The sequence below is a fragment of the Leguminivora glycinivorella genome, chromosome 4 (genome assembly GCF_023078275.1).
Source record: "Leguminivora glycinivorella isolate SPB_JAAS2020 chromosome 4, LegGlyc_1.1, whole genome shotgun sequence".
Lineage (NCBI taxonomy): Eukaryota > Metazoa > Arthropoda > Insecta > Lepidoptera > Tortricidae > Leguminivora > Leguminivora glycinivorella.
Genome location: NC_062974.1, coordinates 3,064,636 through 3,078,984, shown reverse-complemented (window position 1 = coordinate 3,078,984; position 14,349 = coordinate 3,064,636). Strand labels below are relative to the sequence as shown.

General features: G+C 38.9%; 2 protein-coding genes across 4 annotated transcripts in view; both read left to right on the top strand.

Annotated features, from left to right (window-relative positions):
* The window catches only part of LOC125225734 (neurogenic protein big brain), a 206,366-nt gene that overhangs the window by 86,872 nt on the left and 105,145 nt on the right, over window positions 1-14,349 (top strand). The gene's annotated exons all lie outside the window — the stretch shown is intronic.
* Window positions 8,651-14,323, top strand: LOC125225735. Of its 2 annotated transcripts, none has more exons than XM_048129577.1 (2): window positions 8,651-9,237; window positions 13,973-14,323. In XM_048129577.1, exons 1-2 carry the CDS (start codon window positions 8,994-8,996, stop codon window positions 14,020-14,022), a joined length of 294 nt encoding a protein of 97 aa, XP_047985534.1. In that variant the 5' UTR covers window positions 8,651-8,993; the 3' UTR covers window positions 14,023-14,323. The 2 variants fall into 2 exon arrangements, with proteins under 2 accessions (XP_047985534.1, XP_047985533.1); XM_048129576.1 differs by having other exon boundaries at window positions 8,651-10,017.

The window sequence follows — 14,349 nt, the reverse complement described above, 5'->3', positions numbered from 1 at the left end:
TATGTAAATCACGTGTCAATGCAATATTATGGTATCATGGATCTGATCTGATGATGAAGCAGAAAGGTGGTCATAGGAACTCTATTATGAAACGTCGTATCCCCCATCGAGTAAGGGGTTTTTAGAAACGCCTCGAAAAACAGCAGATGATAGGTACAGTCGGCGATAAAAGCTTGCTCCAAAAACGATTTTTTTTACAAAAAACTTATTAGTTTCAGGGTTTATGTTGAATAAAGATACCATCGTAAACTAGATTAGGTGCCGAGAGATATTTATTTTTTGTGTCGCGTGGACCATAAAATCTCTTCATAATCTTCAACACATATTTTCCATCTGCAAAAAAGAACACATTTGTCATTTCAGAACACAGATAGCTTTTTTGATTGTTGGTGATTTGTCTCGCCTCTTTGGAAGAGGATGTCAAGTGTTTTTGCCGTACAATCGTATTGCGGGAGAAATTGTTTAGCGGATGGTGCGACATCTGTCTTAGATAAATTATACTGTATGATGTGCATATGCATATGTGAAACATTGATGTATGTATATCCTTGAATTTTCATAATGTCCATACGATAAGTTTCAAAATAAATATTAATGTTTACCTTTGCAGGTGGAACTGGCTGATTGCACGGAAACGTTTGGTATACCCATCCAAAAAGTGTAAATATTTCTTTACCAGACTCTTGAGCAAACTGCTTTTTGAGCTGGAAATTAAAATTCGCAAAAACAAGGCAAAAGCGACAGACGAGTAGATGGAATTTTATTTACTCGAACGCTTCAAAATATGCATCTTTGCTACTAGATACAACACAAATTTTAAACCGTTAATAAGTATACCTGACAGTATAATATATTGCTTAAAATATTTAATTTAGCATAATATGCTATGGCGGAAAGACCTGGACTCATTTTGTGGCGGCTGGCGAGAGCATGCACAGAGCCGTGACGAGTGGCGGAAAACAGGGGAGGCCTTTGCCCAGCAGTGGGACACATTATAGGCTATCTAAAAAAAAAATATGCTATTATATAACTCTATCGGATCATTTCCTTAGGCTATAATTAATAATTACTAAATACTATAAAAAGCTGTTTAATTAAATTAGGGCATTATAAAATTAAACCCGTAAAAGTTTCACCCCAAAAGCTCCCGTTTACACGATTAAAAATGAAAACCTCGATTTACCGCTTTTCATAACGTTTTAGGTTTCATTAGAAGATTTAATATTCGTTGATTAGGTAGAATTCGTTGTGAAACTTTTTAATAAACATATTTCTAACGGACCTGTTTAAGGTTTTATTGCTCCGGTAGATTTAGATATTTTAGAGGGACGTAATAACTGAAAAGTTTGTCGCATTATGTTGCCCAACTTATGAGCTTCACGAAATTGGCGGATACCGTCACATTCTACTTATAGAAAATTAAAAAAAAAAAATTTGCAGTTTTTTTAATCCTACGGAAACAGAGTATTTGTATAAGAGTTTTGAATGATTCACGGTTATTTTCATTAGACTTATATTGACCGGGATATAGACCGTGATTACCTTTTTGATTTTTGTCGAGCTCCCGATATTTCGACGCAGTTGCATGCATCATGATCACGGAAAACTGACGAAGGCGGGTGGGGGCGTGATCATGATGCATGCAACTGCGTCGAAATATCGGGAGCTCGACAAAAATCAAAAAGGTAATCACGGTCTATATCCCGGTCAATATAAGTCTAGAGTATTTGTATATTTTAGAATACATTATTTGATTTCATAAATTACATTGTAAGGCGAAAATGAATAGCGCCCCTAAATGGTTAATTACTAGTAGGAACCAAGAAAACGTATACTTGTATTTTCACTACACCAACTGATAAAGGCTTACTTTGCTATTCAAAAACAGGTAGCAAAAATTGCATTTTATCCACAAGAGTGCAAAGTAATTTCATGCACACTTTAACTCGCTTCGCTCGCGGTTCAATATTGCATTTATCTTTCGCTTGCTCGGCTATCATTATTGGCACGTGCGGTTAATAACAACTTTGTCCCCTTGTTAAAACAAATAACTATTTGCGTGATATTTAGATATGCACCCGAGTATCGTATTTTACATATACAGGGTGGAAAACTACCTTAAACCCTTATGCTGGATCATTTTTATTAGGGTTCCGTAGTCAACTAGGAACCCTTATAGTTTCGCCATGTCTGTCTGTCCGTCCGTCCGTCCGTCCGTCCGCGAATAATCTCAGTAACCGTTAGCACTAGAAAGCTGAAATTTGGTACCAATATGTATATCAATCACGCCAACAAAGTGCAAAAATAAAAAATTGAAAAAAATGTTTTATTAGGGTACCCCCCCTACATGTAAAGTGGGGGCTGATATTATTTTTCATTCCAACCCCAACGTGTGATATATTGTTGGATAGGTATTAAAAAAGGAATAAGGGTTTACTAAGATCGTTTTTTGATAATATTAATATTTTCGGAAATAATCGCTCCTAAAGGAAAAAAAAGTGCGTCCCCCCCCCTCTAACTTTTGAACCATATGTTTAAAAAATATGAAAAAAATCACAAAAGTAGAACTTAAAAAAAAAATAATTTCTAGGAAAATTGTTTTGAACTTGATAGGTTCAGTAGTTTTTGAGAAAAATACGGAAAACTACGGAACCCTACACTGAGCGTGGCCCGACACGCTCTTGGCCGGTTTTTATTTTTAAGACCAAATGATTATTAGAGTAATTTTCATCCTGGATAATAATGCCTATCGATTAGCTTAATAAAATAGCGAGTATCTTTAGTTTGAGTCCCGACCGAGGCAAGCGAGTTTTAGAAAATCTTAGAATGCAGTTTTGTTTCTTATTAAAAATAAACGAATGTCTTTAAGTAAAATGAGCCAGCTTAATAATTTGAGGTATTATTATTGTCTTTCCACTCCGTATATTATATATTATAAACTACAAAAACCCATTGTAAAACCTGAGAAGGAACTTTGTACACAAAAATCGGACAAGTAGAAGAAACTGAGTAGAATCAGACAAGACTACGCCCTCGGCAATTTTATGATATATCATATAACGTATCTCTTCTTGCCAATCTCTACCCGGGCTTGTAGCCAAGATTACAATAGTTGACGCTACGCAACTGGTTCTGTCGCTCGAGATATATTAGAAAGGAAGGAGATCGGACATTCCGGACTATAATTATGTCGCAAGTTCTTGAACTCACACACTTGTAGATGGACGCTCCTATTGCGCAATAGCGCATCATTTCTGTCTCTGTACATGCGAACGACTATTGTCCCGGATTTGTAAGTTCACATTTTTGACACATTTGTTTTGAAGTATGTTGCGATGTGGCTAAGACGTGTCGTTTGCCAAATCTAACGATTAATTTCGAATTGGTTGATTCGATTAGGCTCTATGTACAAGGAGGTATGTAACAAATATACTATTTCTATCAACTTAGTGAAATGTCATTTGAATCGAAATGACAGACTCTGCCACAGCACTAGTTTAAAAATAAAAATGAATGATAAATAACATAATAAGTAAATCCTGGTTGATAAATTAATATCGTAAAATACTTACTAACGAAGATCCGCAAAAATGTAACATGTGTTAGATTATGTTTAAAGTAAGCAAAATATTGTTTTTAGTACTTGATTTTTTTAAATATTATTACAGGATTTTATTTAAAGTTTCATTAGGTTCCTCGAGTTTACGTTTTGTGGTCGCTGTCATGTGTCAAAAAGAGGTTCTTACAAATCTGGGACAATAGCGAGTCATGTCATCACGCACGCACACTATATGCTCAATGAGCTAACAACTGCGACAACGGGTCCGCCGGCGCCGGCAGACGTGTCCGCGCTCTATTATTATATGCTCTGAGGTAGCACCAATACAGAAGAGCGATAGAGAGAGAAAATTACGATACGAGAGGAAGTGTTAACGATTGTGTTTTTGGCTACGAAGTACCGCAATAAAACTTTAACAGACGCCCTTTATTGTGAGTGGTTTTCTTCGCTGAGACCGCAATTAACCATTTCATAGTGCATGTCATAAGACTCATAATAAGAGTTGGCGAATGTCTAATTATTAAGAGAGAAATGGTTAAGAAATCATTATTATACACCGTGTTTTTGTGTTCCGTTAAATTCCACACGTCGTTAGGTTAATTATTGGGAACCAACCCGTATATCACTTTTAATTAATTTACAAAAATATCTTAGGATTCATACATAATAAATTAATTAATGTGTGGGAAACCCCTAAGAATAGTATTACAATTAGTGTCAAGTATCTGACGGCACTCGTCATAATAAATAATAAGGTACACATTGTAAAACATGGAAAAATGGATCAGTTATATTTGCCCCTCAGTCGGAATTTGCCCCGCTGTACCTTACTAGTAAGTTATAAAGACCGTTGTTTTAAAATAACCGAAAATAATTCCAAACAACCGCCGTAGGATAAATTTAACATGATAAGATAAATCATTTATAATTTCTCAAAACGTTCAAAATACAATAATTTATTTCCCACCACCTCTCTAACACCTTTATATAAATTAACAACAGCGAGCAAATTTCTCACGGAAAATTAAATTTAAGCCCACGGGGTATGTAGGTACTGTCTTCTCGTATGTAGTACTAGATTTTTCCCACGGCGTCGCTGACCTTAAATTCGAAAATTACGGAATGCTTTATACAAACTTCATACTTGGAAGTGGGGAGTTATAAAGAGACAGAAAGTAGCCTATCACGTCAATTCGTCGCTCCGTTTTGCCATGAAAGAGGAACAAACTACAAACAGTCACACATTTCCCCATTTATAATACCCATACTATACTGCACGCAATATATGTAAACGCATAGATACATACAACATACATACAATCACGCCTGTATCCCATAAAGGGGTAGGCAGAACACATGAAACTACTAAAGCTTCAGTGCCACTCTTGGCAAATAAGGGGTTGAAAGAAAACGAAACTGTGACATTGCAGTGACAGGTTGCCAGCCTCTCGCCTACACCACAATTTAACCCATATCCCATAGTCGCCTTCTACGACACCCACGGGAAGAAAGAGGGTGGTGAAATTCTTAACCCGTCACCACACAGGCCTAAACGCATAGATGTTTAACAATAAGGTTTTTCAATAAATTATTCTATTCTATTTTATTCTATAGCTTTTGACCTCGGCTTCGCTCGCGTTAAATTCGCAAATTGCGGAATGCTCCACACAAATTTCCATCCCATTTTAGGGAAGTGGGGGGGTTAAAAAGAAGCAAAAAGTAGCCTTTGTCACTCTTCATCTGTTCAACTAACTCCACTTAAATCACGTCAATTCGTGGCTCCATTTTGCCGTGCAAACGGACAAACAAACAGACAAACAAACAGACACATGGTATGGAAGTACATAAGTCATGCACATGGCATCGTAACACGCGCGTTTCGTGGCCCCTCGTCAAATAAATAGCCGCAGGTAAAATATCTCCAGGTTTTAAACACTTCTGAATCCTCGAGAGAGGGAAAAGTTTATTCGATATTTTATAGGCGTCTTTTATTAGATTTCAATGAAAATTAAAGTTAATGGTAACGAAATATAACTGCTTCTAGATCACATACTGCCAACAAACTATTATGCAGTTTTACGGTATTTTGTAAACTGTAATATGAATACATGCAACTACTCTGTCAGAAGAAATAAAAAATAAATTAAAAAAATCAGTTTAAATAGTGCTTAGTTTTTTAGCAGTCGAACAAAATATACTGAAAAATTATAAGACTTGTAGAATAATAACTGTGGGGAACCTCTGGATGAGACCAGCCGAAGACTTAGATAATGGTGTACTCGAAGGGGGTCTATGCTCAGCAGTGCACGATTAACTGCTGAAATGATGTTGATGATGATGATTTCTTTCAAAGTCTATTCACAACCTACAAATATAGTTACTAAGTAATCATTTGGCTTCTTTTTACGCTCAAGCGTCTAACAAATTAAGCAGAGACTTATTAAGTACACTCATAACTTTGTAGATGGATTCAAATCTTGTGAGATCCAAAAGCAGCCTAGATTTATTTCATGTCCTAATGAGGTTTGCTTTGAGCATGCACTCGGGAACCGGGTGAAGTGTCAACTCTATTTGCAGAGTCCTCTGGGGACAGAGTTTCGGCTTTTTATGTCGTGCTAAGGGTCACGAATTTGTCGTCAAAAAATATTTCAACAAATCTTATTTATTATTCCTTAACAATCAAATTTCATCGAAGTAGGTAGGTACTATAAGCCGCTTGAATATGATAAGTATGTGTACATTTTTTCACCTTGTTGCAACGAGTTAGTGCGTTTTAACATTACCCGATCTGCGGGCCGATTTTTGAGTCTCACGCGTTCGAATTAAGAAAATTGTCACTGAAAATAATAAGCAAGTCACCGTTTTCAACCGGTATTTTGATGACAAAATCCCGTATGCGAGATTCAAAATGGAAATCCTGATAGTGGATGTAGGAAGGATTTCAAAGAGAAAAATCAAAGATTGCAGCTTAAATGTATGGGATATCTGTCCTATGTCCGATATCGGGTCGGATAATGTGAAAACGCACTTAAGGTGAAGATATGTACCTACACGTATGAACTCAACTGTACAAAATTAAAATTTTGAAAAACCCCCGACCGCGACATAGTAGACCGATTTTCATGAAACATGGCTAAGAACACTCCCGATCCCGACTAACTCAGCTTTTAGACAAAAAAACTAAATCTAAATCGGTTCATCCGTTCGGGATCTACGATGCCACAGACAGACACACACACAGACAGACAGACAGACAGACACGTCAAACTTATAACACCCCGTCGTTTTTGCGTCAGGGTTCAAAAAACATAAGTAAGTGGTAAACTGAAAGTTCCCTAGTTGTAAGTGGTTTTTTATGTAATACAGTGTAGGTTTGATCTGATTTCATAAATTTACAATCAATCCTGTTGCCATTGAGAGGGTTAAACATACGGGTTAACTGATTTTATTCGCAATATGTGAACACTGGGAAAAGTAGTAGTAGTAGTTAACTCTTTATTGTACAATTAATAACAAAAAACACAGTAATTACAGTAAAGAACAGTACAAAGGCGAACTTATCCCTTTGAGGGATTTCTTCCAGTTAACCTTTGAGTGAATGAGAGGATAAAAAGAGATGAGGGTAAATTATTATTCGATGTGTTCACGAGACTACCAGTTTCATTATTTTCTTATTATTCGACTTTGACTTGAAAGTTGTTGATTTTTAATTTATCAAAGAATGTTATGAAATTGCATACATGTCAATAATTCTCACAGGTAATATTTACTTAAGCTGTGCATATTTTGACGTTTATGAATGTGGGAGCATTAGCGAGGTTCACAGTCTGTTAGACTTTACCTCCGAGGTTTATTTACTCAAGCGTAGTTTACACGAGACATGCGAATAGTAAAGACTGGCAATCTCCACATAACTTCACGAAATGTTTATAGAAACTCACACAACGCATCCCAATAAACACATACATTTTGTTCTCAAGAAATGTTTGCTTTATAAATTCTACATACATGAACATATTTAGTATTTACATAATTATATGAGAAACTAAGACCAAACTTAAAAGCTAGCTGATATCTAAAATATGCCTTTGCTTTTAGATTGGCTTATGTTGATATAAATTGTAATTTTGGCTAGGTTCCTATAAGAGGTTAGCAATGTTAGCATTTACGTTTAAGAAGACCGGTCTGGCCTAACGCGTAGTGACCCTGCCTGCTAAGCCGCGGTCCCGGGTTCGAATCCCGGTAAGGGCATTTATTTGTGTGATGAGCACAGATATTTGTGTATACAGGTTTCTATGTATATACTTCATATATACGAGTAAATACATACTTATGTATTTATCTATAAAAGTATGTATATTGTATATCGTCGCCTAGCACCCATAGTACAAGCTTTGCTTAGTTTGGGGCTAGGCTGTGTAAGGTGTCCCCCAATATTTATTTATTTATTTACTTTCAGCCTTTAATGTAAGCACAGAGTTTTATTTAGATAGAAGAAACAAGTTCATCTATTTGTATAGGGGCCGAGCGTGTCAAATTTTGTACTGAAGTTGTTTCTTGCCTGTAATTTTAAATATGTCTCAGGCTCTTGATTGTTCATAATTTTTGTGTTGTTGCAATTGAATATCACGTAACGAGGCATTTTTTATGTTTTGATTGACTTCAACTTACAAAAATTGAGGCCCGAAAGCTGCAAGCTGCGATTAAAGACGGAAAACTCAGTGGATTTCACCGAGTTCATTTGACACGCTAAGTAGATACGTTTGCTTGATCTATGGTATATATGACATTTGTGAATGTAAGCCTATAAATTACACTTATTGGCTAAGCGTGTCAAGTTTTTAGCCCAGAACTGTCTTATTAGGGTTCCGTACCAAAAAGGTACAAAAGGAACCCTATGGTGCCGCTCTGTCCATCTGTCTGTCGTCTGTTACATTCTTAAATAACTCGAGAACTACTTATAATAAATATAAATAATAAATAAATATAAATATAGGACATTCTTACACAGATTGACTGAGGCCCACGGTAAGCTCAAGGCTTGATGTGTTGTGGGTACTCAGACAACGATATATATAATATATATGACGGCGCTTCGCCAGCGCCATCTTTTAGATTACGGTGGAACTAGATTGACGACTCTCAGCCGTCGGTCTGGCGGAGCGTTGGGTCGATGGTTGGCGCCGCCATGTTGAATGTCAGAATACTTTTGATTTTCAACGAGCGCACCACGTCACCGACGAATCGCTTTTGTTCTGCGTAATCTTGCATCATTTTTGATTGAAAGTGTTTAAAATTAAGAGAATAAGAGATTTCCTATCTACCAGTGTCTTTATTTTGTGGAAAATCGTTTTGATTAGACATTAAATAGCATATGATTGTGAAGTGAGTTATTCTTTGGCTATTTCCTAATAATCCACCAAACCTTATCACTATGGGTGATTCTAATAAAGGCGGGGAACCGCCTACATCAGAAGTGCGAGAAATCCCGCCCGAATTGCAGTCTGAGAAAAAGCCACCAGATGAAAATAGTGCAGTGAAATTTTTAAATAACATGGAAGCGCTATTTACCCGCATGTTGGCATCACCGCAGGCTTCGACTATTGGTTCTAGCTCTCAGACCGGCATAGTGAAATTAGTGCAATTTAACCCTGAGGATGTCGACGCGGATATAGAAGGTTGGTGCAAGGTTACTGAACTTATTGTGAAAACAAAGTGCCTAGAAGGTGTAGATTTGCTGGTAGCGCTCACGAGAGCACTAAAAGGACGTGCAGCTACCTGCCTAACTAAATTAAATTTGAACGATTTGACATGGGAGTCAGTAAAGCAAAGATTGATGGCTCAGTTTTGTCGACCCAAGTTATCACAAGACTACTTTGACGAAGTTTTACGTTTTCAAATCGGGTCCAAGGAGACTGCACCAGAAGCTGGATTACGCTTGTGGAATATGATCGAACGAATTCCTAAGACACAATTGGAAGAAGAAGCGATAACTGGTTTTGTCATATCTGTATTGTGCCAAAAGGATGGCATTATACGTCGCGAATTGAATGCCCATGCTATTACTACTAAAGCTCAGCTTTTCAGAATCTTAGGCGGCATTTCAATTAAGCGACGATTCGACGCCACTGAAACTCAAGAACCTGAATCGAAGCGACCACGTACAACAGATGCTAGATTTCCTGGCAAATGTCATTGGTGTGGCATCTCTGGACATAGACAATCTGAGTGCAGAAAGCGACGAGCAGATACTTCTGCGACCTCTAACCAACAAGATGCTTCAACTCCGGCGCGTACTTCCGAGAAGACTTCAACAGTAACTTGCTACAGCTGCGGGAATCCTGGACACCTAGCTACGCATTGTCAAGAAAAGAAGAGCACTAGTAAAGTTGCTGAAAGGAAGGAGGTCAACCTTTGTGAACAACGACTGTCGAGGGGTGTCTTGAGGACGTCGTCCGGTGAGCCAGTCACTTTTTTATTTGATAGTGGATCGTCTTGCTCTTTAGTGAAAGAAAGCTTCTCTAGTAAAATTCCAGGTACTGTGCGCAATGATCTCGTTTATCTTACGGGTCTCGGCGGTGACATAAAATGTACGACTCAAATCTTGAGTAAGGTCAATATTGGAGACATTTTTGAAACCTTGGAATTTCATGTACTACCTGACGTACATCTTGTGGAACCTGCCTTAATAGGGAGGGATATGTTAGAAAAAGGGTGGACGGCTAAAATTAATAAAAAAGGTCTACTGTTTTATACTGAAGAACAAACGAATATCTGTGAATCGCGTGCTACTAAGCTAGATCTTTCACAAGTAGATACGGATTTGAAAGGCAATGATCGAGAGGCTCTAATTGAATTATTGAACCGCTATGCTGACTGTTTCATCGAGGGGGTACCTGATAAGCGCGTAACTACGGGGGAGCTAGAAATCAATTTAGTAGATCCCCATAAAGTCGTACAGAGGCGGCCTTACAGGTTGGCGCCGGTAGAAAAGCAAATCGTTAGAGAAAAGGTTCAGGAACTTCTAGATGCCGGTGTTATTAGAGAAAGCTCATCACCGTTCGCGAGTCCTATTCTTCTAGTAAAGAAAAAGATGATTCAGATAGGATGTGTGTTGATTATCGGGAGCTTAACTCCAATACACAACCTGAGCACTACCCCCTACCTCGTATCGAGGAGCAAATTGATCAGCTTAGTGGTGCACATTATTTCACATCACTAGATATGGCATCGGGATTTCACCAAATCCCCATCCACCCGGCTTCTATAGAAAAAACAGCATTTGTGACACCCGAGGGGCAATACGAATACCTCGCTATGCCCTTCGGATTACGTAATGCGCCTTCTGTGTATCAACGTTGCATCTCGAAGGCAGTGCGTCATCTTGATGATAAGCCCCTAATTTATATGGATGACGTCTTGTGTTACTCTAAAGATATATCTGATGGACTTAAACGACTTGAAGCAGTCTTAAATGCTCTTTCTACAGCAGGATTCTCTTTTAACATCAAAAAATGTAAATTTATGAAGACACAAGTTGACTTTTTGGGCTATTCACTCCAGTGTGGCGAAGTCAAACCAAATCCCCGCAAGATACAGGCTCTTATAGATTCCCCTCCGCCTAAAACAGCCACGCAAGTTCGTCAGTTTCTAGGACTTGCATCCTACTTTCGTAAATTCATTCCCGGATTTACAAAAATTGTTGGCCCACTGTATCCTCTTACGAAACTCAAAGGTCCCATAAAATGGGAGGAGAAATATGAGAAAATTCGCACCACCATAATAGAGATTCTTACGTCTGAACCAGTTCTAACCATTTTTGACCCAGACTTACCAGTTGAGCTTCATTGTGATGCTAGCTCTGAAGGATATGGCGCTATACTCATTCAAAAGAAAAATGGCTTCCCACACGTAGTTGAGTATTTCAGCCGACGAACATCTGAAGTCGAATCCCGCTACCACTCGTACGAACTGGAAACGCTGGCGGTTGTACGAGCGGTTGAGCACTTCAGGCATTATTTATACGGCCGACGATTCAGCGTGTTTACGGACTGTAACTCATTGAAAGCGTCAAAATCAAAATCTGATTTGACCCCACGTGTTCACCGTTGGTGGGCATTTTTACAAGCGTATGATTTTGACATCATATATCGCGAAGGTCGTGGTATGGAACATGCCGACTATTTGTCTAGAAATCCCCAGCCAGGAGGTTCCTCATCGCCGCCCAGTTCGTTAACTTCATCTAAAAAGATACTTTTTGTTGAATTGCATCAAGGCTGGCTTTCTGTAGAACAGAAGCGTGATGCTGAAATCCAAGACCTAATCAACAAGCATAACAATAACGAGTTTCCTGACACAGTCGGACAAACATATGATGTTAGGGACGGTATTCTCTATAGGAAAGTAGTAAGAAACAAGACCATTTCATGGTTGCCGGTGGTCCCTCGTTCCCTGACTTGGACTTTAATCAACCACGTTCATAGTGAATTGCAACATTTGGGTAGCGATAAAACGCTGGACAAATTGTACGAACAATACTGGTTCCCGCAAATGTCCAAGTCCGTTAGAAAGTTCATTGACTCTTGCATTGTTTGCAAAGCTTCGAAGGGCCCCTCAGGTGCTCAACCTGTACAGTTACATTCTATTCCGAAAATTTCTGTACCGTGGCATACAGTTCATATTGATTTCACAGGGAAGTTAAGTGGGAAGAGCGATCGCAAAGAATATTGTTCTGTAATTATCGATGCATTCACCAAGTACGTATTGTTGGAACACACCTTTTCAATAGATTCAGCTAGTGCTATTCGAGCCCTCAAAAACGCCGTTTGTCTTTTTGGAGCTCCAAAACGTATAATTGCTGACCAAGGTAGGTGCTACGTTAGCCAAGACTTCAAAAACTTTTGCTCTGATCATAATATTGAGCTACATTTTATAGCTACGGGGTCTAGCAGGGCGAACGGACAAGTAGAGCGAGTCATGCGCACCCTGAAAAGCCTGTTAACAATAATTGAAAATGACGCCAACAAAAGATGGCGTGACGAGTTAGGTAACGTTCAACTAGCGTTAAATAGTACCATTTCCTCAGTTACCAAATTTACGCCAACCGAACTTATGTTCGGTATTCGTTCTCAATCTTTGGGTATATCTCAGATTGGGACATCTGCTTCAGATACCGAACAACGGATTGACTTAGAGTCTGCTAGGCAGGATGCATCTAATAATATACAGAAAGCAGCCGCGTCAGATACTCAAAGGTTTAACCAAGGGCGCGCAGCTATTAAACCATTCAGAACAGGCGATTTCGTATTTATTAAAAGTAGCGAACGTAACCAAACTAAATTAAATAGAAAGTTTAAGGGTCCGTATGTTATTACTGCCGTGTTAGAGAATGACCGATACGAATTAAAAAGTTTGAGTGGTTCCAACCATACCCTCAAATACTCACACGAGAATTTGCGTTTAGTACCGCATGGACATGAAGGTTTAGTCGAAATATCCACTAATTTAATGAGTCAGGACGAGGCCACGACGGCGCCGGAAGACGTAGAACTTAATAATGACCGCCTCGACAGATTAAGTAGTTCTGACACACTAACTGCAAGTTCCGAAACCAATACCGCAGAATCGGACACTCTGACTGCAGGTTCAGATACGCTAAGATTAAGTAGTTCAGATACACTAACTGCTAGTTCAGATACGCTAAGTGATCACCCTGATCATGAAGTTATCGAGCTTGAAGTTGAGATTCACGCGGAGCAAGACAGTCTTTAACTATTAGGTATGTTTAACGTATCAAAATGTTTAATAAGTTTTTGACGCGTGTGATCTGATATGTCTAATACTTTCGTATTAGTTACTCGTATGTGAAGTTGGTTGTATCAATGTCGTCCGGGCCATGCAGCTTCAAGCGGCTGGTCGTAAGGACACATGTGATATGTCAAGTACATCTATGTTGGTCATGTGGAGGTGGTTAAGAGATAATGTCGTCCGGGCCATGCAGCTGCATGCGGCTGGTTGTAAGGACACATTTGTCTGGTCTTGCCATTAATGATAACTGGTCGAAGGGACAGTGCCGTCCGGGCCATGCACATGGGGCTGGTTGAAGGGACACACTCGTCCGGTCCAAGTTATTGCAAACATTTCGATGTTCATCTAACTGCATCGTCCGAGCCAAACCCTCACGATCGGGTCGGTTGATAGGACATGTATATTGTATACTGATTGAGATTGTGAATGTTGCTTGCTTGGATATTGACACAATGGTGCCATCCGGTCCATGCGTGGTCGAAGGGATGCACGTTTTGTCTATTATCCGACTAAGAAAATTGCTTAAATAACAACTGCTGGTCAGGTTGGACGAGCGGTCCAGCTAAGTTACTGATACTTGTTCGATTGATTTTGTGATTGTTACAGAACTGCAACACAAAGCGCCCGAGGACGGTCGCATGTCAGTCCGGCCGTGACGGCGCTTCGCCAGCGCCATCTTTTAGATTACGGTGGAACTAGATTGACGACTCTCAGCCGTCGGTCTGGCGGAGCGTTGGGTCGATGGTTGGCGCCGCCATGTTGAATGTCAGAATACTTTTGATTTTCAACGAGCGCACCACGTCACCGACGAATCGCTTTTGTTCTGCGTAATCTTGCATCATTTTTGATTGAAAGTGTTTAAAATTAAGAGAATAAGAGATTTCCTATCTACCAGTGTCTTTATTTTGTGGAAAATCGTTTTGATTAGACATTAAATAGCATATGATTGTGAAGTGAGTTATTCTTTGGCTATTTCCTAATAA

Bases quoted from the DNA above. Each gene is read 5' to 3' on its own strand.
- LOC125225735 (XM_048129576.1), top strand. From the start codon at position 8,994: ATGGGTGATTCTAATAAAGGCGGGGAACCGCCTACATCAGAAGTGCGA. The intron at 10,018-13,972 runs GTGAGCCAGTCA...TGATTGTTACAG, and splicing joins TGTCTTGAGGACGTCGTCCG to AACTGCAACACAAAGCGCCC.